This window comes from Ornithorhynchus anatinus, chromosome X4, assembly GCF_004115215.2.
Source record: "Ornithorhynchus anatinus isolate Pmale09 chromosome X4, mOrnAna1.pri.v4, whole genome shotgun sequence".
NCBI lineage: Eukaryota > Metazoa > Chordata > Mammalia > Monotremata > Ornithorhynchidae > Ornithorhynchus > Ornithorhynchus anatinus.
This window is the reverse complement of record NC_041752.1, coordinates 3,121,335-3,144,515: the sequence shown is the minus strand read 5'-3', so window position 1 is coordinate 3,144,515 and position 23,181 is coordinate 3,121,335. Positions and strand designations below refer to the sequence as shown.

The following is a 23,181-nucleotide window of genomic DNA, read 5'->3' as shown; positions in this document are numbered from 1 at the left end:
TCAGTACAGCGCTCTGCAAACTGCAAAAGCTCCTTGGGGGCAGGGACTGGGCTACTTGGCTGGATTCTCCCCACGTGCTCAGTCCAGTGTTCTGCACAGAGTTAGGGGCCTCGCTCCCTCCCGCTTTACCTCCCGCGCACTTCGCTCCTCTAACGCTAACCTACACACGGTACCTCCATCTCGTCTGGCTCACCGCCGACCTCCCGACCACTTCCTGCCCGGAACACCCTCCCTCTTCACATCTGAGAGACGATCGCTCTCCCCACCTTCCGAGCCTTACTGAAGGCACAGCTCCATTCCTTCATTCATTCGGTCGTATTTATTGAGCGCTTACTGTGTGCGCAGCACTGCCCTAAGTGCTTGGAATGCACAATCCGGCCACAGATAGAGACGATCCCTGCCCGACAACGGGCTCACAGTCTGAACGGGGGCGACAGACCACAAAACAAAACAAGTAGGCGTCAATACCGACAAGATGGATAGAATCACAGATATATACACCATTAATAAAACGGAGTGATAAATAATATATAGAAATATGCACAAGGGCTGCGGGGAGGGGAGGCCTTCCCCAACTAGGTCCTCATCTCCTCTTCTCCTACTCCCTTCTGCGCTGCCCTTCCACTTGAATTTGTTCCCTTTATTTACCCCTCTCTCCTCAGCTCCGCAGCACTCAAGTACACATCCGTCATTTATTTCTCTATCGACGCCCGAATCCTCCGGACTGTAAGCTCGCTGTGGACAGGGGAAGTGTCTGTCAACTCTGTGGTACTGTACTCTCCCAAGTGCTCAGCACGGCAGTCCCCACACAGGAGGGGCCCGATAAATACGACCGATGGAGCGACCCTTACAGCCAAGATCTCAAAATGGAAGCGACCGTCAGCCGAGCCGGAGCTCCCAGGATGAAACTCGACACCAACCTCCTGCCGCAACCAGCTCCACGACATCTCGTGGAGAAGCCATTCGCGAGAGGAAAGAGCCCCGGAGAGAGCAGCGAGGCTTTGAAATCTGCAAGGTGCCGTCGCTCCCTTCCGCCCCCACGGCAATTAGTCGTCTCTCGAAGTCACGGGGCAGAAGCTTCGAGCAGATTTTGTGGGGCTTTGTTAAACGTGAGCGGGGTGAAAACTCGGTTTCAGATGTGCAGCCTACTCAGAAAGCCCTTTTAAGCAGCCGTGGCAGAGTTTATCTCGGTCTTCAATAGATTCCCGGCTATTAATAATAATAGTAATAATAATTCGGCTTTGTTAAGCGCCTGCTGTTTGCCAAGCACAGCACTAAGCCCTGAGGTAGAAACAAGATAATCAAGTCCCACGTGGGGCTCGGAGTCTAAGCGGGAGGCCAAACAGGTAGTGAATTCCCATTCTACCGATAAGGGGAAGGAGGCACGGGGAAGTGACTTGCTCAAGGTCACCCAGCAGGCAAGAGGTGGAGCCGGGACTGGAGCCTGATGCTCCAACTCCCGGGCCCGGGCTCTTTCCACTAGACCAAAGACTTCCTGAGCCCTCCTCACCCGCCCCCCTCCTGCAGGAAGCCTTCCCTACTTTGTTCCCTCCGTCATGTCACCTCAAGAGCCAGTTTTTGCACGTCCGTGTTTTCACCCGTGCCTCCAAACTCGTGAACATGGAGGTGCCTCTTCACTCTGTACTTTACATGCTGCTATTTCCTCCTAACAAATCTGCAGCGCTACCTCTTTCCTCCGGACTCCTCCTCCCACTTGCACTTTTAATAGCTTTGGCCCGGCCTCCCGCAACGGACCGTAAGCTCTCTGAGGCCAAGAGTCCCGTACGCCTTCTAATGCCAGGGGCTCAGTGAGGTGTCCAGCCTTCAGGGGGTTCTATTAACGAACCCAATCACAGGAACAGTTGGCAGCAGAGACCGGATCCCAAGGTCACGGTCTACATAATTTATGTGGTGGTATTCGTTGAGGCGCTTAGTGTGTGCAGAGCACTGTCCCGAGCGCTCGGGAGACTCCAACGAGACAGAGTCGGCTGACACGCTCCCCGCCTGCGACTCCCGGGCCCGTGCTCTTCCCACTAGACGGAAAAACCAGGGTGCACGTGGGAATGCTGGCCGAAAGGAAAAGTGTCTTGGAGATTAGGGGCTCTTCTCCGGCCGCTCCAGGGAACTGGGGCGGCCTCCGTGGCCATCAGGCCTACGGGCAGGGCGTCACCCATCTTGAGTTCAAAGTTCTGATCTACGTATTTCTGTGGCATTTGTTAAACACTTACTATGGGTCAAGTACGGTTCTCGGTGCTGGAGTGGATGCAATATAATCAGGTCACTGTCCCACCTAAGGCTTACGATGTAAGTCAGAGGAAGGAAGATTTAATCCCCATTGTACAAAGGAGGGACAGAAGTCAAGTGACTTGTCCAAAGTCCCACATCAGACAAGTGGTGGAGCCAAGATTAGAACCCAGGTCCTCTGCCTCACAGGGCTAGGGTCTGTCCCCTAGGCCACGCCGCTTTTCATACTTCCTACCGATTGGACTCCCGTCTCCGTCCCCCTGCAGTTCCACTCCGGCAACAGGAAGACTGGAAGTTTAGAAAAAAGGGCTGGGCACGGCTGGAGTTGCTCCACAATTCCAGAGGGACAAACCTCTGCACCATCGAGTCGAGGCTCGGGGAGGCCGTGCATGTCGGCGAGGGGCGGAGACCTCGGGCTTCCTCACTTTACCTTCATGTCGTAGCCGTACGCCTCGCGGATGTCTTCGTCCGAGTCCGTCTCCTCGTCGTCGTAGTCTACCGTCTGGCGAGGGGAGGAGGCCCCGCTGCTCACCGCCCGGTTGAAGGCCGAAGGCTGGAAGCTGGGCAGATGTCCCTGGGGGGCAAAGCGGGGAGGTGTGAAGGACCCCTCCGCGGACCCTTCCCACCCCCGCCCCCGCACGGTGCGGCACCGGGGAGGGGGGAGATGGAGCGGGCGACACGGCTTCCCTCGGGACTCCGCCTCGGACAGCAGAGGGTGAAGCAGGCGGCGGGCGCTGACCCAAACATCCCGGGACAGGCGACCAGAATTCTAGACCCAGCTCTGCCCCGGCTGGCTCCGTGCCCATCGGTCAGCCACTTAGCCTCTCTGGGCCTCGGTTTCCTCCTCTATAAAACGAGGGATCGTGCCTTCCACCACCACGGTACTGTCCTCTCCTGGGCGCTCAGCTTAGTGTTCCGCACACGGTCAACGCTCAGTAAATACCATCGACAGGATGAGATCCCCGTTCCCTCTTGGAACACGAGCCCCCTCTGTGCCCGGGCAGAAATCCCATCCGTTCAGGGCTCGGCACGATGCCTGGGTAAGAAGGCGAGTACTTAATACCAGAGAGACAGTAGAGTGATGTTGAAGTGGAAGGTGTGAGGAGGAGGATCCTCTGTACTTGAGGTTTTTTTTTTTTAAGAGGTCTGGGTGGTCAACTGTAGTGGCTGAGACTCTCGTCACTCAGTTGGCGGGGACGGCCACAGAATAAAATGCTCATCTGCTGCGTAGGGGAGCTCAGGTCTGTGCTTGGGGCCACCCACTGGCAAAGGGAGCCGGGCTCCCCTAAACGTGACGAGGAAGGACCGGTCCCACGTGCGCCCGAGGGCCAGCCCCCATGCCTCCGACAAGAGGGCTTCTAACCTCACCGCGGCGCAGGTCTCCGGGATAGCCAGCTACCTCGAGAGCCCCGGCGCCCCGAGTCACGTCGCCGCGGCCTAGGGGCCGCTCTAGCCCGGGGACTCTCCGACCCACGGGGAGAAGGAGCCGTGGCCGGCGGGAGTTGCCTGGGAGCCCTGGACGCCCCACCCCGCCTCCTCAATCTGCCGCGCTCGGGGTCGGGGTCCCGCGCGAACCTGGAGGTCGGGGTTGGCCGCCGCCTTCTGGAGCTCGGCGCTGATGATCTTCTCCGTTTTCTCCCGGGCGGCCTGCTCCACCATGCGCTGGCTGAGCACCGAGAGCTTGGCCAGGGCCGCCGACAGCTCGTCCGTGGCCAGGGCCTGCCGGGCCCGGTCCTGCCAGCTCATGGCCCGCTCGGTCAGGCACTGCAGCGCCTCGCCCTCGGGGAGCCGCACGGGCAGCTTCTGCAGGGACACCAGCAGGGACAGGATGGTCTCCAGCCGGGGCCGGCGGGAACGCATGCACAGGGGGCACAGGAACTTGACCTCTTTGGCCTGCCAGCTGGCCCCCTTCTTCTGCGAGCTGGACTTGGGCAGGGGCACGCAGCTGCCGTGGAACCAGTCCTTGCACAGCTGGCACTGCAGCATGAAGCCGCTGGCCGTCTTGCGGCACACGCAGAACTTGACCTCCTCGATGCGGTCCGCCAGGGTCATCTTGGCCAGGTTGGCGGCGCGGAGGGAGTGCATGGCTTCCACCTCTTTCTGCTCCCGGTCCTTGAACACCGCCACCTGCCGCGGAGCGACAACCACGAGGACGATGGGCGCCGACGGTCCGCCCACTCCCGCTAACCTCCTGCTGGCAGAGCCCTGCTGCGGGCACTCGGGGGGACCCCGACCCGCCTCTGCCCCCTTCCCGCCCCTTTCATTCGGAAAATCAGGAATCACGTCTTCTCCCCCGGCTGGTGAGGCAGGGAGGCCCGGCCTCAGGCCCGGCCCATGCGCAGCGGTCCCATCCCGTCCTCCCACTGGAGCGGGGGGCTGTCTAGAGAGGGCAGAACGCCAAAATCTTCGGGATGCCAGGGCTGACACCGCACGGCGAGGAGGGGGACAGCGTCAGAACTGGTGCTGAATTGGTTTTTGCGGTATCTGGCTTCCCTTTGCTTCCCCACCTCCCCGACCTTAAGGCCTCACGGGTAAGTTCTCCTATTTCTGTCCTTCCCGTTTACCGCCGAGCCCCTCTTTCGATGCTCTGCCCCAAAGGAGGACACCCTCCACACACCGTCGTGATGACCTCGTGGGTCGGTGGTGAGGGCGTATGAAATCCTCGGTGGGGGTCGCTCCGGGCCCGTCCCCAGAGACGGACGCTAAACACAACCCAAAAATGCGGGGAATCCTTTCCACGGGCCTCTCCGACGATCACCACGCTGTCCCGCACCCAGTGGTCGCTCAATAAATATCCTCGCTCCCACTGCACCGCTCTCCACTTTCTGGGGAAAGCGGCCCGACCCAAGCCGGCCACCTCCCTGTTCTCCAAATGCCGCCTTTTCCACGAGCCGCTGAGTGGGGTCTCGACGGCATCCCGCCCTCCAGTACCCCAGAGTCTTTCTCTGGGGCCGTCCGGGCGGCCCCCGGGTTCCCATAAGCAAGTTCGGGGCCTCCGTCCCTTCCCAGCGAGGAGAGGGGCTGGGTCTCCCGGCGCGCCGCTCACCACCACCGCGGTGTCTCGGGCCTCCTCCAGTCCGTCCTCCAGGTCACTCAGGGGATCCAGGTCCAGATCCTTCTCCTTCTCCATCAGCTCTTTCACCTTCTTCCGGCGGTTCTTGCTGCTTCCGTAGATGCCGATGTCGGTCCGGGGACTCAGCACCTGTGGCCCACGGAGGGGGCGGTCGGAGAGAACGTGAGGACCCGGGCAGCCGGAGAGAAGGGGAGCGAGGGAAAGGAGACGGGAGACCTTTCTGGGGCTGGATCCCCCAGTGCCTCCCGGGGTGCAGGGGGGTCCCTGGGCTGATGCCACGGGGCCTCCTCGGGAGAGCGAACAAAGCCTTCTAAGTATTCAAGGTCCAGGTCAGCTTTGGTCAGAAACAGGAGCGACTCCTGGCCCACCTGACTTCAGAACGGAACAGGGAGGACAATCCTGATCCTCTGCCTCCTGCCTCCTTATACCGTGAGCTCCTCGGAGGAGCTATTATGATACTCTCCCTACCAGTCGGCCCAGTGCCGCTTCCCTCCTGCCGAGAGACTGGACCGGTGCCCCCCGCCCACGGCCTGAGCTCGTCGGGGTGGTCCCGGGGACTCCCCGCCGCTCACCTGTAACAGAGTGTGGCTCGAGTTCTTCTTCAGAAAGGTCCGCCCAGTGCGCTCCCTCCAGGCTCGGGCCGCGGCCACCTGCGATTCCACCTGCGGCAGCGCGTCCAGACGCACGGGGATCGGCCGGCCTTTGGCCGACAGGCTCTCCAGCTGTTCCAGGTAGGCGTAGTTGTTTCCGCTCTGGAAAATGAAGGGGGGTTGACGGGCGGGAAGGCCGCCGGATGGGGTTCGGGTCACCGGCAGGGGACCAGGCTAGCAGGGGACACGAAGGCCGTGACCCGTTTGGGCTCGCTATCTCCCTGCAGTGCCCTCCTGAGGTGGGCCAGGTGGGAAATGGAAGTCGGGCGGGGGGTGGCTGTCTGGCCCAGGGTCCCAGGGAAGAGGCCCCCGCCCACCCCGGACCTTCAAGATCTGAGCCTCTCTCTCATCCACCCTCATTCATTCATTCAATAGTATTTATTGAGCGCTTACTATGTGCAGAGAACTATACTAAGCGCTTGGGATGAACAAGTCGGCAACAGATAGAGACGGTCCCTGCCGTTTGACGGGCTTACGGTCTAATCGGGGGAGACGGACAGACGAGAACAATGGCAATAAACAGCGTCAAGGGGAAGAACATCTCGTAAAAACCGATGGCAACTAAATAGAATCGAGGCGATGTACAATTCATTAACAAAATAAATAGGGTAACGAAAATATATACAGTTGAGCGGACGAGTACAGTGCTGTGGGGATGGGAAGGGAGAGGTGGAGGAGCAGAGGGAAAAGGGGAAAACGAGGCTTTAGCTGCGGAGAGGTAAAGGGGGGATGGCAGAGGGAGTAGAGGGGAGCTCAGTCTGGGAACGCCTCTTGGAGGAGGTGATTTTTAAGTAGGGTTTTGAAGAGGGAAAGAGAATCAGTTTGGCGGAGGCGAGGAGGGAGGGCGTTCCAGAACCGCGGGAGGACGTGACCCAGGGGTCGACGGCGGGATAGGCGAGACCGAGGGACGGTGAGGAGGTGGGCGGCGGAGGAGCGGAGCGTGCGGGGTGGGCGGTAGAAAGAGAGAAGGGAGGAGAGGTAGGAAGGGGCAAGGTGATGGAGAGCCTCGAAGCCTAGAGTGAGGAGTTTTTGTTTGGAGCGGAGGTCGATAGGCAACCACTGGAGTTGTTTAAGAAGGGGAGTGACATGCCCAGATCGTTTCTGCGGGAAGATGAGCCGGGCAGCGGAGTGAAGAATAGACCGGAGCGGGGCGAGAGAGGAGGAAGGGAGGTCAGAGAGAAGGCTGACACAGTAGTCTAGCCGGGATATAACGAGAGCCCGTAATAGTAAGGTAGCCGTTTGGGTGGAGAGGAAAGGGCGGATCAGTGGCGGATCAGTGGCGGATCAGCGCCTCAGTGGCCCAGAGGAGGACACAAGGACAGAGACGACAGTGGTCAAGCCCTTCGGGTAACCTCGAGAGCCCGGACCCGTCTGAAGACTCAAAACTAGGAGAGGAAACGTGTTAGCCTCCCCCAACCATCAAGCCCGTAGTACTCGAGAGCCTCCGTGGCCCTGGCCGACTCCGACTCATCGCTTAACTCTCTATGCTTCAGAGGAGCTGTAGATTAGAACCTCGATTCCCTTGGCCTCTAGGACTCTACCTCCGTTGGTCTGCCAAGGACAGGGTAAAAACCCAAAACCTGAGGGGGGATTTCAAAGAGGGAAACCCAATAACTTAGACTGTTCCAAGACAGACTCTGTCGGTCCCTCCTCCAAATGGAGGCGACCGATCCAGGTGGCTTCAAGACCACCCACTGCAAAACGGAGGAAATGTCAGGCGGGGTCAGGCTGATGATCCACACAGATGGGGTCGCGTGACAGGCCTGGAGGCAACATACTGACGTCTTCCTTTCTGGACCTGTGACCTTTGGACATGTGAGCATCACCCCACCCTCAAACCCACAGCACCTACCTTTCTGTCTTTAAATAATATATTCTAAATTACTCATTTCTATTCACGGCTGTCTCCCCCATCTACACCGTAAGCTCGCTGTGGATGGGAAATGTGCCACTCTTGTGCACTGTACTCTCTCCAGCGCTCAGTGCAGTGTGCTGCAAATAGTAGGCGCTCAATAATACCACCGACTGATTCTGGGCAGGCCAGGCAGCTTCAAGGCTGTGGATGCCCCTTCAACCATTCCTCGTTTCGTGTCTCATAATCAGAAGGTCAGTAATCCCATTAGGAGAAGCGGTAGGGACTAACGTGAGGCAGAAGTCTTGGGTTCTAACGTCCGCTCTGCCCCTTGCCTGTTGTGGGACCTCGGGCCAGTCATTTCACTTGTCTGGGCCTCAGTGATCTCATCTGTAAAGATCAATCAACGAATGGTATGAATGGGGATTAAGACTGTGAACCCTACGTGGTACAGGGACCGTGTCCAACCCGATCGACTTGTATCTACCCCTGCGCTTAATACAGTGTCTGGCGCAGAGCAAGGGCTTAACGAATACCACTGAAGAAAAAATAAAGAGAATTCAGTGAGAGGCTTGAGGTGCTTGCCCTCAGGTGGCAAGTGACACCCGCCGGCGAGAGGTCCGCTTCCACTCGGACGGCAGGGTAGAGGGCTACACACCTGGCCAACGGGAAGGGGCAGAAGGATCGCGGGGCTCTTTACCTGGATGGCCTCCACCTTGGATGTCCACTCCTTGGCCCTCTGCAGGGCTTCCCTCAGGGCCAGGACGTTAGGCAGGAAGGCCGGGATGTTCTTGGCTTCGCTCACTATGCCCTCGAGGCTGGCCACGCTGTGACGGGGTCTGGCCAAGGGGAGGCGGGGAAATGAGAGAACAACATCCGCAACACAACGCTCGCGTCCGGAAACGGCCCGCGTTCAGCCCCCCGAAATCGTGGCGGTCGGGGAGAGTCCCCTCGGGGTCTCCCCGTCCGCCACGGGGTGCCCGATGACCGCTCCCCCTTTGCCCCCGACCCCCGACCAGACGCTCACCGGGCCTGCAGGCAGACCTTGGCCTTCTCCTCCCAGCGCTCCGAGACGGTCAGCAGCTCCTGCAGCTCGGCCATGGCCTTCTCCACGGCATGGTGAGGGGCCAGCCCCACCCCCGAGTCAATCAGCTTCTTCATGACGTCCAGCGTGACGCGCTGGGGGTCGGCCAGGGTCAGCCTGACCTCGTCCAGCCAGCGGGCCTGCTGCAGCTCCTGCTTCAGGCGGGGCAGTTCCGGCAGGTCCACGTACAGGCCCGAGCCCAGTTCGATCAGCACCTGCAGCTTGGACGAGTCGGGCGTCTCGTCCAGGAGGGCCTCCTGCGCCCGCTCGTGGAACTCCTCCACGTCATCCAGCAGGTTCTGCAATGGGGGAGCCCGCGAGACGTCAGGGGACGGGGCAAGGGGGGACGCCGGCGCCCCTTCTAACGGGCGGCGGGGCCACTCTGGCTGCCCCACCCGCCTGTGCCGGAGCACCAGTCAAGGCTCCCAGAATCCTTCCTGGCCGAGGGACCACGGCACACCCCGGCCTCCCACAGTCCATCGATCAGTCGTATTTACTGAGCGCTTACTGTGTGCAGAGAGTGGTACTAAGCACTTGGGACAGGACACCACAACCAACGTGTCCTCTGGACCGTAAGCTCGTTGAGGGCAGGGAACGTGACTACCGACTCTGTCGAACTCGACTCTCCCAAGCTTAGTGCGGCGCTCTACACAGAGTAAATGCTCAATGAACACCCTGGATTGACTGACTGACTCCTGGCGGGTTAAAGAAGACGTACCAAAGGAGATCAACCTAATGACGATATTATTGTGAGAGTCCTCAGAGTCTCTGTGATACTCGTTCACGGATTACGACGTGTTCAGAACTGTTCTATCCGCTGGGGTATTTATGACATCAACAGGTAGAAGACAGCTCCTGTCCCACCCAGGGCTCCCGGTCTGAGGTGGAGCGGGGAATGGGTGTTTCATCCCTATTACGCTGATGAGGAAACGGAGGTCTGCAGAAGTAACTTGCCCAAGGTCACCCAGCGGGAAGTGGCGGAGCGAGGATGGGAAACCAGGTCCCTGGATCACCTCCTCCGTCCGCCTCCTACGCTCCTATGCTCGAGCTGCTGAGCGCTGCTGGCGAAAGTCCAAGCACCAAGCCGACCTCACACACTTCAAATTTATCCTTTCCTGCCTTAACTCTGCCCTCTCCTCCGCCAGGCAAAGCTTCTTCTCCTCCCTCATCGACACCCATGCCCGTCACCCCCGCCGATTGTTCCGGACCTTTAACTCTCTCCTTAGGCCCCCTGTTCCTCCCCCTCCCCCATCTCTCACCCCTAATGATCTGGCCACCTATTTCCTCACGAAAATCAACACGATCAGGTCTGAGCTCCCCAAAGTCACCCCTCCGCCTCTCCCCTCCCCCCCCAACGACCCCCTCCCCTACTTTCCCATCCTTCCCTGCAGTATCCTCAGAGGAGATCTCCTCCCTCCTCGCAAGTGCCACCCCCTCCACCTGCGCCTCGGACCCCATTCCCTCTCACCTTCTTAAAACCATCGCCCCTGCCCTCCTCCCTTCCTTAACTTCTATTTTTAACCACTCAATCTCCAAGGGCTCCTTCCCCTCTGCCTTCAAACACGCCACGTCTCCCCCATCCTAAAAAACCCACTCTTGACCCCACTTCCCCCTCCAGTTATCGTCCTATCTCCCTACTACCCTTCCTTTCCAAAATCTTAGAACGAGTCGTCTACAATCGATGCCTAGAATTCCTTAACTCCCATTCTCTCCTAGACCCCCTCCAATCTGGCTTCCGTCCCCTCCACTCTACCGAGACTGCTCTCTCTAAGGTCACCCATGACCTCCTTCTTGCCAAATCCAATGGCTCCTACTCCATTCTGATCCTCCTTGACCTCTCTGCTGCCTTTGACACCGTCGACCATCCCCTCCTCCTCCATACCTTATCTCACCTTGGCTTCACGGACTCTGTCCTCTCCTGGTTCTCCTCTTACCTCTCTGGCCGGTCATTCTCGGTCTCCTTCGCTGGAGCCTCCTCCCCCTCCCATCCTTTAACTGTTGGAGTTCCTCAAGGGTCAGTTCTTGGCCCTCTTCTGTTCTCCATTTACACTCACTCCCTCGAACTCATCCGCTCTCACGGCTTTGACTACCATCTCTACGCAGATGACACGCAGATCTACATCTCCGCCCCTGTCCTCTCCCCCTCCCTTCAGGCTCGCATCTCCTCCCGCCTCCGGGACGTCTCCACCTGGATGTCGGCCCGCCACCTAAAACTCAACATGAGCAAGACTGAGCTCCTCATCTTCCCTCCCAAGCCCGGTCCGCTCCCAGACTTCTCCGTCACCGTGGATGGCACGACCATCCTTCCCGTCCCACAGGCCCGCAATCTCGGTGTCATCCTTGACTCGTCCCTCTCGTTCACCCCACACATCCTATCCGTTACCAAGACCTGCCGGTTTCACCTCTACAATATCGCCAAGATCCGCCCTTTCCTCTCCACCCAAACGGCTACCTTACTATTACGGGCTCTCGTTATATCCCGGCTAGACTACTGTGTCAGCCTTCTCTCTGACCTCCCTTCCTCCTCTCTCGCCCCGCTCCGGTCTATTCTTCACTCCGCTGCCCGGCTCATCTTCCTGCAGAGACGATCTGGGCATGTCACTCCCCTTCTTAAACAACTCCAGTGGTTGCCTATCGACCTCCGCTCCAAACAAAAACTCCTCACTCTAGGCTTCGAGGCTCTCCATCACCTTGCCCCTTCCTACCTCTCCTCCCTTCTCTCTTTCTACCGCCCACCCCGCACGCTTCGCTCCTCTGCCGCCCACCTCCTCGCCGTCCCTCGGTCTCGCCTATCCCGCCGTCGACCCCTGGGTCACGTCCTCCCGCGGTCCCGGAACGCCCTCCCTCCTCACCTCCGCCAAACTGATTCTCTTTCCCTCTTCAAAACCTTACTTAAAAATCACCTCCTCCAAGAGGCCTTCCCAGACTGAGCTCCTCTTCCCCCTCTACTCCCTCTGCCATCCCCCCTTTACCTCTCCGCAGCTAAAGCCTCATTTTCCCCTTTTCCCTCTGCTCCTCCACCTCTCCCTTCCCATCCCCACAGCACTGTACTCGTCCGCTCAACTGTATATATTTTCGTTACCCTATTTATTTTGTTAATGAATTGTACATCGCCTTGATTCTATTTAGTTGCCATTGTTTTTACGAGATGTTCTTCCCCTTGACGCTGTTTAGTGCCATTGTTCTTGTCTGTCCGTCTCCCCCGATTAGACTGTAAGCCCGTCAAACGGCAGGGACTGTCTCTATCTGTTGCCGACTTGTTCATCCCAAGCGCTTAGTACAGTGCTCTGCACATAGTAAGCGCTCAATAAATACTATTGAATGAATGAAAGGTCCCCGGACTCCCAGACCTGGGCACCTCCCGACAGGCCACTTGGCTTCGCAAATTCCCTCCTGCACAAAACCTACCCAAAGATCTACCATCAAATCAGTGACTGACAAAACACACCCCCGTCGTCTCCCTCCTTGAGATCTAGGAGTGTGCCTTGAGACCAATTTCTCTGCGCCTCAGTTTCCACATCTATAAGATGGGAATTCGATCCCTCTTCTCCTTCCTGCTTAGGTCGTGAGCCCCAGGTGGGACAGGGTCGGTAAAGATTCTTCCTCCAGCCTTTAGCCTGGTGGTTGGCACACTGTGAGCCCAAAACGAGGGCCACAATGATCAACGTCACCCATCCGACTGAGTCGCTGAGCAATTAGCTGGCACCCTTGGCAAGTGGGCCCGGTCTCACTGACTCGCTGGACGACCTTGGGTCAACTGCTGAGCTGTGGCTCCTCTGACTCCACTTCCTTCTCTACTGCCCTCAACTCCTCTATCCCTCCGGGGAAGAAGCCACGACCGAGGAGGGCCCCGTCGCCCGAGGAGAACCAAGACACACCACCTTGACTTGTCGTGCCTGGCTGATGACACAGGGCAGGCTAAACAGCTGCTGGACAAAGGCCTTCAGCTCCTCCATGGTGAGTTTGGTGCGGGTCTTCCCACTCTCTGGGCTCTGCCGGCTGCAGGGTTGAGCGCGAGGGTAAAAAAGAAGGGACACGGCAATCGGCGGGGTGAGCGTCGGCACTTAGGACAGGGCAGGGGCTGCATTCGGGTGGCGCTCAGTAAATACCACTCTAGCTCCCCGCCGAGGCCGAACCCAACGTCCAGCGACCGCGGCCTCGTCTCCCCACCGCACCAGAGGAGACCTCGCCCGTCGGGAAAGAGTGCTGAGACATGTACGCATCCAAGTCTATACGCCGCTTACCCCTCACTACTGTCCTGCAAATATATCCAACGTGCCAAGTTAGAAACTTGTCTTTTCTGAACAACTGGAATGCAGGCAGGCTCCGAGATGCGGGCGGGTCAGGGTTCAAACGAGGGCCTGGGGCGGGGACCGCCGGGGTCGGAGAAGCCCCCCCGGTGACTCAGAGGCACCGGAGACTCCCGGAGGCGGCCGGTCCTACCTGTGCTTCTGCTTTTTGCTGAGGAGGAGCTGGGCCACGGAGGCGCACGTCTCGGCCTCCTTCACGGCATCCCTGAGCTTGCGAAAGAGATCGTTCTCCGGGTACTTCCGGTCCTCGGCATCTTCCAGCATCACTCTCAGCTCGATGATATCTGCCGCCGAGGTGGGAAAAAGCGCTTCGGGGTCGGGCCGGGCACAGCAGCCTTTTCAGAGTCTTCCCAGGGCTCGACTGAGTGGGCGGCCCGGGAGGGCGTCTTGGCCCGCGGCCCTGAGACCCTTCCCGACCCAGGATGGTCATCCCTCCCACCTCCCCCTTCCTCCTCGGGGGTGAAATGCCCCCTTCCCTGCCACCGAAAAGCAGTGTGACCCAGCGGACAGAGCACGGGCCTGGGAGTTAGAGGACCTAATCCCGGCCCTGCCACTTGCCTGCTGTGTAATCTCGGGCAAATCATGTCTGTGGGCCTCTGCTTCCTCATCTTTAAACTGGATTGAATCCTTCTCCCTCCTACTTAGACGGTGAGCCCCGCGCGGGACAGGGACCGTGTCCAACCTGATTAACTTCTATCTACCCTGGCGCTTAGAACAGCGCTTGACGTAGTAAGCGCTTAACGAGCTCCGTAACCATCATTATCGCCGAGGGGTACGGAAGGACGGGTCCCCACCGCTTCCCCTCAGGCTCAGCCTCCATTTCCAACTAGATGGGGGCATCTCCAGAGGATGCCAACCTCGATCTGGGTCTCCCACAAACCCACCCATCTGGAGGGTCCATCGCATCAACAGCAGAACTGGACCCTATCCCCCTCCTCCTCGGGAGCCCACCGCTCCCCGGATGGGCGGAGGCAATTTGCTGGGTAGCGGGAGAAAGCCTGACCTTTCTTGTGGTTGAGGTTGGCCGACAGTGCCTCGGTAACTCGGTTGAGCCACGTGTCGTAGGACTGGGCTCTGACTTTCACCCCGTACAGCAGCGACGGGAGGTCTTCCAGCGGGTACCGGTACCTGCGGGGGAAGCCAAGGCCCCAGTGAGCACCCGCCCAGGCGAGGGGACCAAAATTCCCTCCGGGAGTTCAGCCAGGCCCCCGAGGGGAAGAGGGACGAGCGAATCAGCCTATCACCTTTAAGTTATGTATTATAAATTGCTTATTTATTTACATTAACATCTGCCTCCCCTTCTGGGACATAAGCTCGTTACAGGCAGCCAACGTATCTGCTAATTCTGCCGTAGCGGACTCTTCCAAGCGCTTAGTACAGTGTTCTGCGCATATTAAGTGCTCAAATACCATTGATTGATTAACTGGAGCACTTCTGGGTCCTGCTCCTTAAGGACTCCATCTACAGGTTCACTAAAATGACCCGGTGTCTGTTTCTACCACTAGACCGTAAGCTCCTCGAGAGCAGGGACCCTGTCAACTAACTCTACTGTCCTCTCTCAAGTGCTCGGTCCAGCATTCTGCCCATTGTAAAACGTAAGCTTCTCCGGGACGGAGACGTCCGCTAACGACCGTCCTCGCTTGAGTGCTTAGCCTAATGTTCGGCACACAGCAGACTGTAAACTTCTCAAGGGCAGGGATTGTATCTGCCAACTCTACCGTACCCTCCCAAGCACTCAATCCAGTGCTCTGCACCCAGTCCACTAAGCTCCTCTACTAACTCTACTGCGCTCTCCCAAATGCTCTACCCACCGTTAGCGCCGTGAGGGCCGGGATCTCGTCTGCTACCTCTCCCGTGCTCTCTCACGCGCTTAGGCCAGTGTTCCGGATACGGCTGATGCTCAATAAATACGATTGAGTCTATTTCAAAATGCTACTTGGGACAAAAGATCCCAGAAGCCAGAAGTCAGCCTTTGGAGACTCTGAGGGAAATAAATGGGATCCGACGTTCAACCCACTGAGGTTGGCCTGACGCGCCCTAAACGATCCTCCTACAAGGCTCCTGGGTAATCAGACACGGAGGGAGGCAGGGTGGGAATGATTGAGCGGTTGGGCCTGCTGCCCCTTGGGATTAAGGGAAGCGCAATCACCTATCAAACGCCAGTTCCTCAGTGCCCACCCTGACCCGGCTCCGGGCCGGGTCCCGCGGCCGAATCCAGGAAGGGCCAAGCAGAGCCCCGGGCAGCTCATCGGACATTGTCTCGTCCCTCTCGGGGTGGTCGGGGAAGGCCTCGTGGGGATGACGCGACCGGGAGCTCTTCAGGAGACAAGAGGCGGAGAGCCCAGAGGAAAGGGGGAGGGGAGGACGACGCTTCGGGTCTCGGGGCAGAGAAGGGGCTGGCGATAGCCAGTGGGGACCGTCGGGGTGAGCACTGGCCAATTTCCCATTTGGTGTGAGGAAACAGAGGGGTTGAGGGGGGTCGGGTCGGAGGCAAGGCCTGCGCACCTCAGACACTTCTTCTGCATGGGGCAGGGGCACAGGTCGGCCGGGTGGTAGAGACACACGAGTCGCTCGGGATTACAGGAGCAGGTGAGGGCCGACAGGAAGCACGTGGTGCGGCAGGCTGAACACTGACGCTCGTCGTCGGGAACCAGTTCGAACACTTCCTCTTCTGACATCAGCACGCCCTGAAAAACAGGATCGTGGCTCCCAACTCTATCCCACTGTCCTCTCCGGAGCAATTAGTCTGGTGCTCTGCACACAGTAGGTGCTCAATAAATACCACTGACTGATTGACAGAGAGGGGCCAGGAAAAGCTGAGAGGCAGAGTGACCTAGCAGAAAGAGAGCACCTGAGTTCTAATCCCGACGGCACCTCTTGCCCGCTGTGTCACCCTGGACAAGTAGCTTCACCTCTTTAGGCCTCAGTTTCCTCATCTGTAAAACGGGGACTCCGTTTCTCTTCCCTCTCCTTAGACTGGGAGCTCCATGTGAGACAGAGACGGTCTCCGGTCTGCTGATCCCATATTTGCCCCCAGTGCTTAGTTCAGTGTTTGGCATAGAGTCAGCACTTAACTAACACAATTTTAAAGCAATCGCTTGGTTTTTTCCCTTCTCCTTCTCTCTGACACCGGACCAGACCTACCTCGGGGCGAAAAAGCTATGTAAAGCCCTTCCAGGCGGTTCCCTCTGGAAAAAAAATCCGACACCAGGCAGCTTAATTCTTTTCATTAAACCTGCCAGCAAATGGCCGGCTGTGAACCTTCCCTGGCCTAGCAAGGAGACGACACGCACATAGGTGGCTCGACGACGAAGAGAGAGCCGTTTTAAAACAGGGAGACCGACAGCAAGCGGGAGGGCGGACACCCTCCCCAACCTCGAGAAGTTCCAAACCCGTGGGAGCGCCTTCACTCCCGATGCTCCTTGAGGAATTTCCCCAGGAGAAGCCATGGAAAAATCCTAGAGAAACAGCTCATTTACTATAAAAATCGGGCAAAAAGTTGAGCTCTCGCCTTTCCTGCCCGTCAAAAGAATCCAGGGACACAGTGGGTGACATCGCATATGCTCCACTGGGGCTTCCCTGAGCTGAACCCCATAAGGCTCCCCCAAACTTCCTTCTCTTTGCTCACCGTCCAGGGTCAACTGAGCCCCGTGGGCTCGTGCAGCCCAGTCGCTCCAGAGATCACCTACGAGTGGCTCTAAAGATGATCCTGGAGATATTCAGGCCCACACCAGGGTCTTAGGACTTCCATGACCGATGGGGGCCAAAGGTCGGCCCTTCCCCGGGGTACAGGGGCCTCGGCCCCCAACAAGAGACCCCAGATTGCTGCCTTTTCATCTCCAAACCCAGAGGACTAGACATTCCCAGAGCCCACAACACCCATCCCAGGCTCTCTCAAGACTCTCTTTCTCCTCTTCTGGTCCACCCTCTCGGCTTCGCTAGGAGGAACCGCTCGTGACGGGCCGCGGGAGCCCCCTGGCTCGGCGCGCTTACCATCTGTACCACGGCCTCCCTCAGCCGCGTCTCTTCTTCCGTCATGAGGGTCATCTCCTTGCAGACCATGGCCGCCAGCCCGACGTCCAGGCACTCCGGATCGGCCGCCATCTTGAAGAGGAGCTCCTCGTGGGAGAAGACGCAGTGGCGCCTCAGCCGCCGATAGTGATTCACACACTGACGTCCGATGGGCAGCTGTGGGAAGGGGAGGGAACCCAAGTGAATTATCCATGGGGGAGGGCGGAAGGGGTCCCCTCAAATCCCGGCTCCTTTCCTATGGGTTCCGGAACCCATTATTTACCCGGGGGGGAGTAACCGACTTCATACATCCATTAACTGTGGCCTGAGTTTTAGTCCTGGTTGCTGGGGGATCTTGGACAAGTCCCTTTAACCTCCCTGTGATTCAGTTTTCTCCCCTGTACATTGGGGAGAGGATCTCCACTCTCCCTATCCCGTGAGGGTTGTGGCCTGGGCCTGATGTCCAGTCCATTGCTTAGCACACCATCATTACTACTATCAAGGCCATCAAATCCCAGAGAGGTGAGGGGCAGCTTTGACAGCTAAGCACCGAGGGCACCCGGAGGCAATCTTTTTTGGGTAAAAGGTCAGGTGGAAGTGATGTTCACCCGACGACCCCCAACTCCCACGACGTAGAATTCTCCCAGAAACCTTCCCTCGGAATGACTCCAAAGGACCCGAATGCAAATAGTACTAGCCGAGAAGCTCCGTTTCCCTTAAAAAGAGGCTATGCTTTGGCAGGCAAATGCTAAAAACTGTCTAGACCAGAAGCCCTACAGGTTAGGTTACACCTTCTCTCCCAAAGAACTATGTCCAGAAAGGAAAAAGGGAGGAAATCACCCGTTTGGAGATCATCTGCAGCAAGCGTTCCTCTCTGCCATCAACGGGCAACAAGACACAGCCAACTGACAACATCCAGTCGCTATCCCCATTATATTGTAGTAATGTTAATACAACTAATCACTGTGGCAATTGTAAGTGTTTAACTATGTGCCGAGCACTTTATTAAATGCTGGGTAGGTACGAGCTACCCCAAAATTGGAATTCAATCCTTGTTCTCCCTCCTCCTTGGACTGAGTTCCACTCGGGACCGGGACTGTGTCTGATATGATTGATTTCTATCTACCTCAGGACTTGGTACGGTGCTTGACACTTAATAAGCGCTTAACAAATACCATTAAAAGAAAAAAAACAAAAACAAATTTGTTTCTTGTACACAAAGAAAGGATTGTGCCTTCTTGGCCTGTAAAAGACTGTAACGGGAACGTGTCTGCCAACTCTGCTGTACTGTACTCTACCGAGCGCTTAGAAGAGTGTGCGGCACAAATAAGTGCTCAACAAAAACCATCGACCGAAATGAGAACAACCTTAGAATCGACGACACGGTAACGGCCTCTGAATCCACGGCGGGGCGGAAACCAGGCTCCGGGGAGAAATCCCCGGGTCCAGCGGGCTTCCGAGCCGTCTGAGGCCGTCAGGTTAACAACCGCCCCCAGCCCGAGATTACGCACCCAGTCGGCAGTGCAGAAGTTCACGGCCTCGGCGAAGTTGTAGCCCTGGTTGAACCCGGAATGGTAAGCCCGGGGGAACGTCACCACAAACTCGCCCGCGCACTGATTGGTCCTGAACACCTGGGAGCCAGGCAGGGAAAAAAGAGGGAGACAGAGACAAGGAGGAAGAGTCAGTCAGGCTGCTGGGTTGGGAAGAGAGGAGGCTGCTGAGAATCCCTTCCGGTTCTACTGGAGACAGCAATGGCCCCGAGAGGCGGTGCCTTCTTTTCTTCAAACCGACGCGGACAAACGGATCGCCGGCCCCACCGGTGAGGTGCCCGGTGCCGGAAGAAGAAAACTCAGAGTCTAACATCCAGCTTGTGAAGTGGCGTGGCCTAGCGGATGGAGCCCGCGCCCGGGAGTCAGAAAGACCGGGGTTCTAATCCTAGCTCTGTCACTTGTACGCTGTGTGGCCTTGGGCAAATTTCTTCACTTCTCTGAGCCTCGGTTACTTCATCTGCAAAATGGGGATTGAGACTGGAATCTCCATGAGAGATATGGATTGTGTCCAGCCTGATTAGCCTGCATCCTCCCCAGCCCTTACTTCAGTGCCTGGTAGGTAGTAAGTGCTTAACAAATACCATTAAAAAAACAAACAAAAAAACAACTTGAGGGCTTATCCTCTCCTTCCTCTCACTGTTCTCCAAAGCTAGCCGGTATTATGGCTCCTAATTACTCGTCCTGGGTTCCAAGGACTTTCCCTGGGGAATTACCCAGAGACTCTCCTGCTCTAACTCACTCTTCGGGGTGAAAGCCACCGTGGGAGGGGAAAACTCGGCTCTGTCGGGGAAACGACACCCTCGACCTCACCGATGAACTGGACAGCATGGAATCCTCTCCCCGAATCCTCACCTGAGGGGAAACGGCCTCAGAATGAGACCGAGACCGGGGTCCGCGGCGGTGGGGGAGGATGTAACCCCAGGCACGACCCCCCGATTACTCACAGGCACACCATGCTCCATCAGCACGTTGGGGTTCATGATGGTGACGAGCTGGTGCAGGAGATCCGGCTGGGACTCGAAGAGCTCGGGGGCCAGCTCCCTCATCACCTCTTCCAGCTGTTCCGCGGCGTGGGATGGCACACCGTACCACGTCTTCGGCTCCCCCCTGGCAGAGAGGAACCCGGCCGTCACCCGACGGCAAGCGTCCACCCCTCCCGGCTCTGTGGTGGGGGGCCGCCCTCGCCCGCACCTCCTCAGGACAACGGCTCCCGCCCGGCGCTCAGCACGAATCAACGTGCCCCTCGGGACCAGTTTGGCCTGGACGGGTCAAGGACTCGTGCCAAGGCATCGGGGAGCCCAGCCTGGGGGAGGTGGCGTAAACCGAACAGCCCAGGCAACAAAAACCCTACAGTATCTCTGGTCCAGGGCACGCTGGGCACGGAGCAGGTGGTGGTGGGGAAACAGCTGGCTGGAGAAGGTAGAGAGATTCAGTGACCGAGAAAATGAAAAGCAGATCGGGGGCAAATGGAAGCAGCATGAGATGCAGCACGGCCTAGGGAATCGGAAGGACCTGGGTTCTAATCCTGGCTATACCACTTGTCTGTTGGGTAAGTTGCTTCACTTCTCTGTGCCCTCAGTTCCCTCATCTGCAAAATGGGGATTAAGACTGTGAGTTCTATGCGCGACAGGGATTGGATACAACCTAATTAATTTGAACCTACCCCGGCGTTTAGTACAGTGCCTGGCAAATAGTAAGCGATGAACAAATCCCATCAAAAATACAAACAACAAAACAGGAGTCAAAGAACTGGATGTGGGCCTTTCATGGGAGAAAACTGCCAAAGGGATGTTTTCCCTCAGAAAACCAAAACCCTCAGAAGCCAAAACGCTGAGGGTTTTCCCAAAAACCTTCAGAAGCCAAAGCTCTGAGGTCCCAGGGCTGACCTTTATCCCTCTTGTCATTGGTGAGGGGCCACCCACCCACTGCCACAAGCCGGCGGACAGTCAGGCGAGACCCTGCAAGGTCAAACCGGATCCGTCCGATAGGAACGGCTCCGTCGGCGGTGCTGCCGGGACCCTGAAGCCGGAGAGCGCTGCTGAAAACTCCGGCCTCGGGGCCGATCCCTTCCGCTCCAAGATGACTTAAGGAGAATCGAGGCTTGGAGGGGGGCGGAAGAGGGTGGAGTCGGGGGGGGGGGTCCCCTAGATGAAACTTCCCACCTCACAGACTGAAGCGATATCTTCTTTAGGGAAAGAAATCCTAAAACCAGGTAATACAAAGCCACGTGGCCTAGTGGAAAGAGCCTGGGAGTCAGAGAACCTGGGTTCTCATCCTGCATCTGCACTTCACCTCTCCAGATCTCAGTTCCCTCATCTGTATAAAGGGGATCTGACCCCTTTTCGACCTCTCTGCTAAGATGGCGAGGCCCTGGTAGGATGGGGACTTTGCCCTAATTATCCCTTACATCCCCCGGAGCTCCAAACACCCCTATCATCATCATTGTACCACTTGGATGGGGGGGCGGAGAAACGATGGGGAAGGGGGAGTGTGCCAGGGGGCCAGTCCCAGGGTCAGAGGTCGGTCCCCGGCTGGGGGGCAGAGAGAGGGAGGCCTTACCAGTGCAGGTAGTTGATGGAGTAGCTCCAGTGGTCCTCAATGTGCCAGCAGAAGGACGAGAAGCACATCCCCACGTAGAGCCAGGGCACCTTCATGCCGGAGATGTCCACGTTGATGTGCGCCAGGACCGACTGCTCCAGGATGGGCATGTTGTTCAGGTTCCAGCCGGAAAGGGCGTACTCCTGCCACGCAAGCGGTTGGGGAGAGACGGAGAGAGACGGGCTGGAGGGGAGACTTGTCCTCAGAGACCTACTCACATCACATTTCCTCCTCCTGGAGACTGGAAACTCCTTGTGGGCGGGGAACGGGCCTACCGACTCTATTCCAGTGTAGTCTCCCTATGGCTTAGTACAGTGGACCGCACACAGGAAGTTCTCAGATACCATCGTTCGACTGACGGATTGATTGCCGCTCCTTGTGGGCAAGAAACGTGTCCGCCGAGTCAATTACACTGTACTGTCCCAAGCACTCAGTACCACGCTCTGAACGCAGTACGTATTTAATAAATAAGATTTGATTGAAGAGGCCTTCCTGACTAATCCCTCACTTCCGGTTCTGGCCTCCTCCCAGTGTTACCGACGCACTTGGGTCTGTACCCCTAATAATAATGTTGGTATCTGTTAAGCGCTTACTATGTGCAGAGCACTGTTCTAAGCGCTGGGGTAGATACAGGGTAATCAGGCTGCCCCACGTGAGGCTCACAGTTAATCCCCATTTTACAGATGAGGTAACTGAGGCACAGAGAAGCGAAGTGACTTGCCCACAGTCACACAGCTGACAAGTGGCAGAGCGGGGAGTCGAACTCATGACCTCTGACTCCGAAGCCCAGGCTCTTTCCACTGAGCCACTACCCCTAAAGCACTTTGATTTTCACCCCACCTCCACAGCCCTTACCTACGTATCCACTTCCCTCTAAATTCCCTGCGGGTAGGGATCGAGTATCCCAACTGCACTGTCCCTGAACTTTTCCAGGTTTCTAATACGGGGCTCTGGATACAGGAAGCAGAGTGGCCTAATGGAGAAAGCCCGCCCGGGAGTCAGAAGGACCTGGGTTCCAATCCCGGCTCCGTCTGTTGTGCGACCTGGGGTACGTCACTTCACTTCCTCTGGGCCTCAGTTACCTCAATCGTAAAATGGAGACTGAGACTGAAAGCGCCACGTGGGGCACGGACTGAGCCCAACGTGAAGCCGGCCGCCACAGCTTGGCCTAGAGCGGTCCGTACCTCCTCCTCCGGCACCACGTTCCTTCCGCTGGTCTTCACGGGGAAGCCGCTGCCGAAGTCCTTGGAGGAGATGTCGGCGCCGTACTCCACGATGACGTCCTCCTCGATGCTGCTCACCAGCCGCCAGAACTCCTTCTCCACCAGCTCGGTGGGGACCATCTGAGTCACGGCCAGAGGGGCTTCGGGGTTAAGGGTGGCCGGCGGGCACCCCGGCCGGCCCGGCTCCCGGGGGACGCCCGCCTGTCCGGCCCCGAGAAGGCAGACCGTCGCCTCCGTGCCTCACAGGTCCCCGGCGGGCGGGATTGAAACCTCTTCCTCCGGTGTCCCAAGGCCCCAATTCTGCTGGAGGCTGCTTCTCCAACATAAGGCAGTGATCAAACGGCACCGGGGAGGGCAGAGATGAAGCAAGGCAAGGGAAATGCCACGCAAAGGCTCTGAGGGCCCCGGGCAGAAGCAACCGTGGTCTGTTGCGGCGCCCGTGCCCACCTCCTGTAGAGCCCCGCCACCGGAACCAACATCCCAGGTGGGCATCTGATGCCACAATTCCCTCATCCCTGATAAGGAGGAGCTGGGCGCAGACCCGGGCCCTCATTCCCCTCTTTCCTGTTGCCCCTTCCACTCAGAT

General features: G+C 57.8%; 1 protein-coding gene across 3 annotated transcripts in view; it reads right to left on the bottom strand.

The window, feature by feature from the left end:
* The window catches only part of KDM5A (lysine demethylase 5A), a 55,572-nt gene that overhangs the window by 9,390 nt on the left and 23,001 nt on the right, over nucleotides 1–23,181 (bottom strand). For all 3 annotated transcript variants that reach the window (XR_005659647.1, XM_029054520.2, XM_029054522.2), the window contains 15 exons: nucleotides 22,557–22,715; nucleotides 21,334–21,515; nucleotides 19,719–19,881; nucleotides 18,736–18,855; nucleotides 17,207–17,401; nucleotides 15,719–15,900; nucleotides 14,217–14,341; nucleotides 13,347–13,497; nucleotides 12,785–12,902; nucleotides 8,847–9,202; nucleotides 8,520–8,658; nucleotides 5,890–6,069; nucleotides 5,291–5,446; nucleotides 3,820–4,371; nucleotides 2,675–2,818 (listed from right to left, as the gene is read on the bottom strand). Coding sequence is in view for 2 of the 3 variants with exons in the window: in XM_029054520.2 (XP_028910353.1) it covers nucleotides 2,675–2,818; nucleotides 3,820–4,371; nucleotides 5,291–5,446; nucleotides 5,890–6,069; nucleotides 8,520–8,658; nucleotides 8,847–9,202; nucleotides 12,785–12,902; nucleotides 13,347–13,497; nucleotides 14,217–14,341; nucleotides 15,719–15,900; nucleotides 17,207–17,401; nucleotides 18,736–18,855; nucleotides 19,719–19,881; nucleotides 21,334–21,515; nucleotides 22,557–22,715 (2,922 nt within the window). In the remaining variant the exon portion in view is untranslated. The remainder of the gene's footprint in view (nucleotides 1–2,674; nucleotides 2,819–3,819; nucleotides 4,372–5,290; nucleotides 5,447–5,889; nucleotides 6,070–8,519; nucleotides 8,659–8,846; nucleotides 9,203–12,784; nucleotides 12,903–13,346; nucleotides 13,498–14,216; nucleotides 14,342–15,718; nucleotides 15,901–17,206; nucleotides 17,402–18,735; nucleotides 18,856–19,718; nucleotides 19,882–21,333; nucleotides 21,516–22,556; nucleotides 22,716–23,181) is intronic.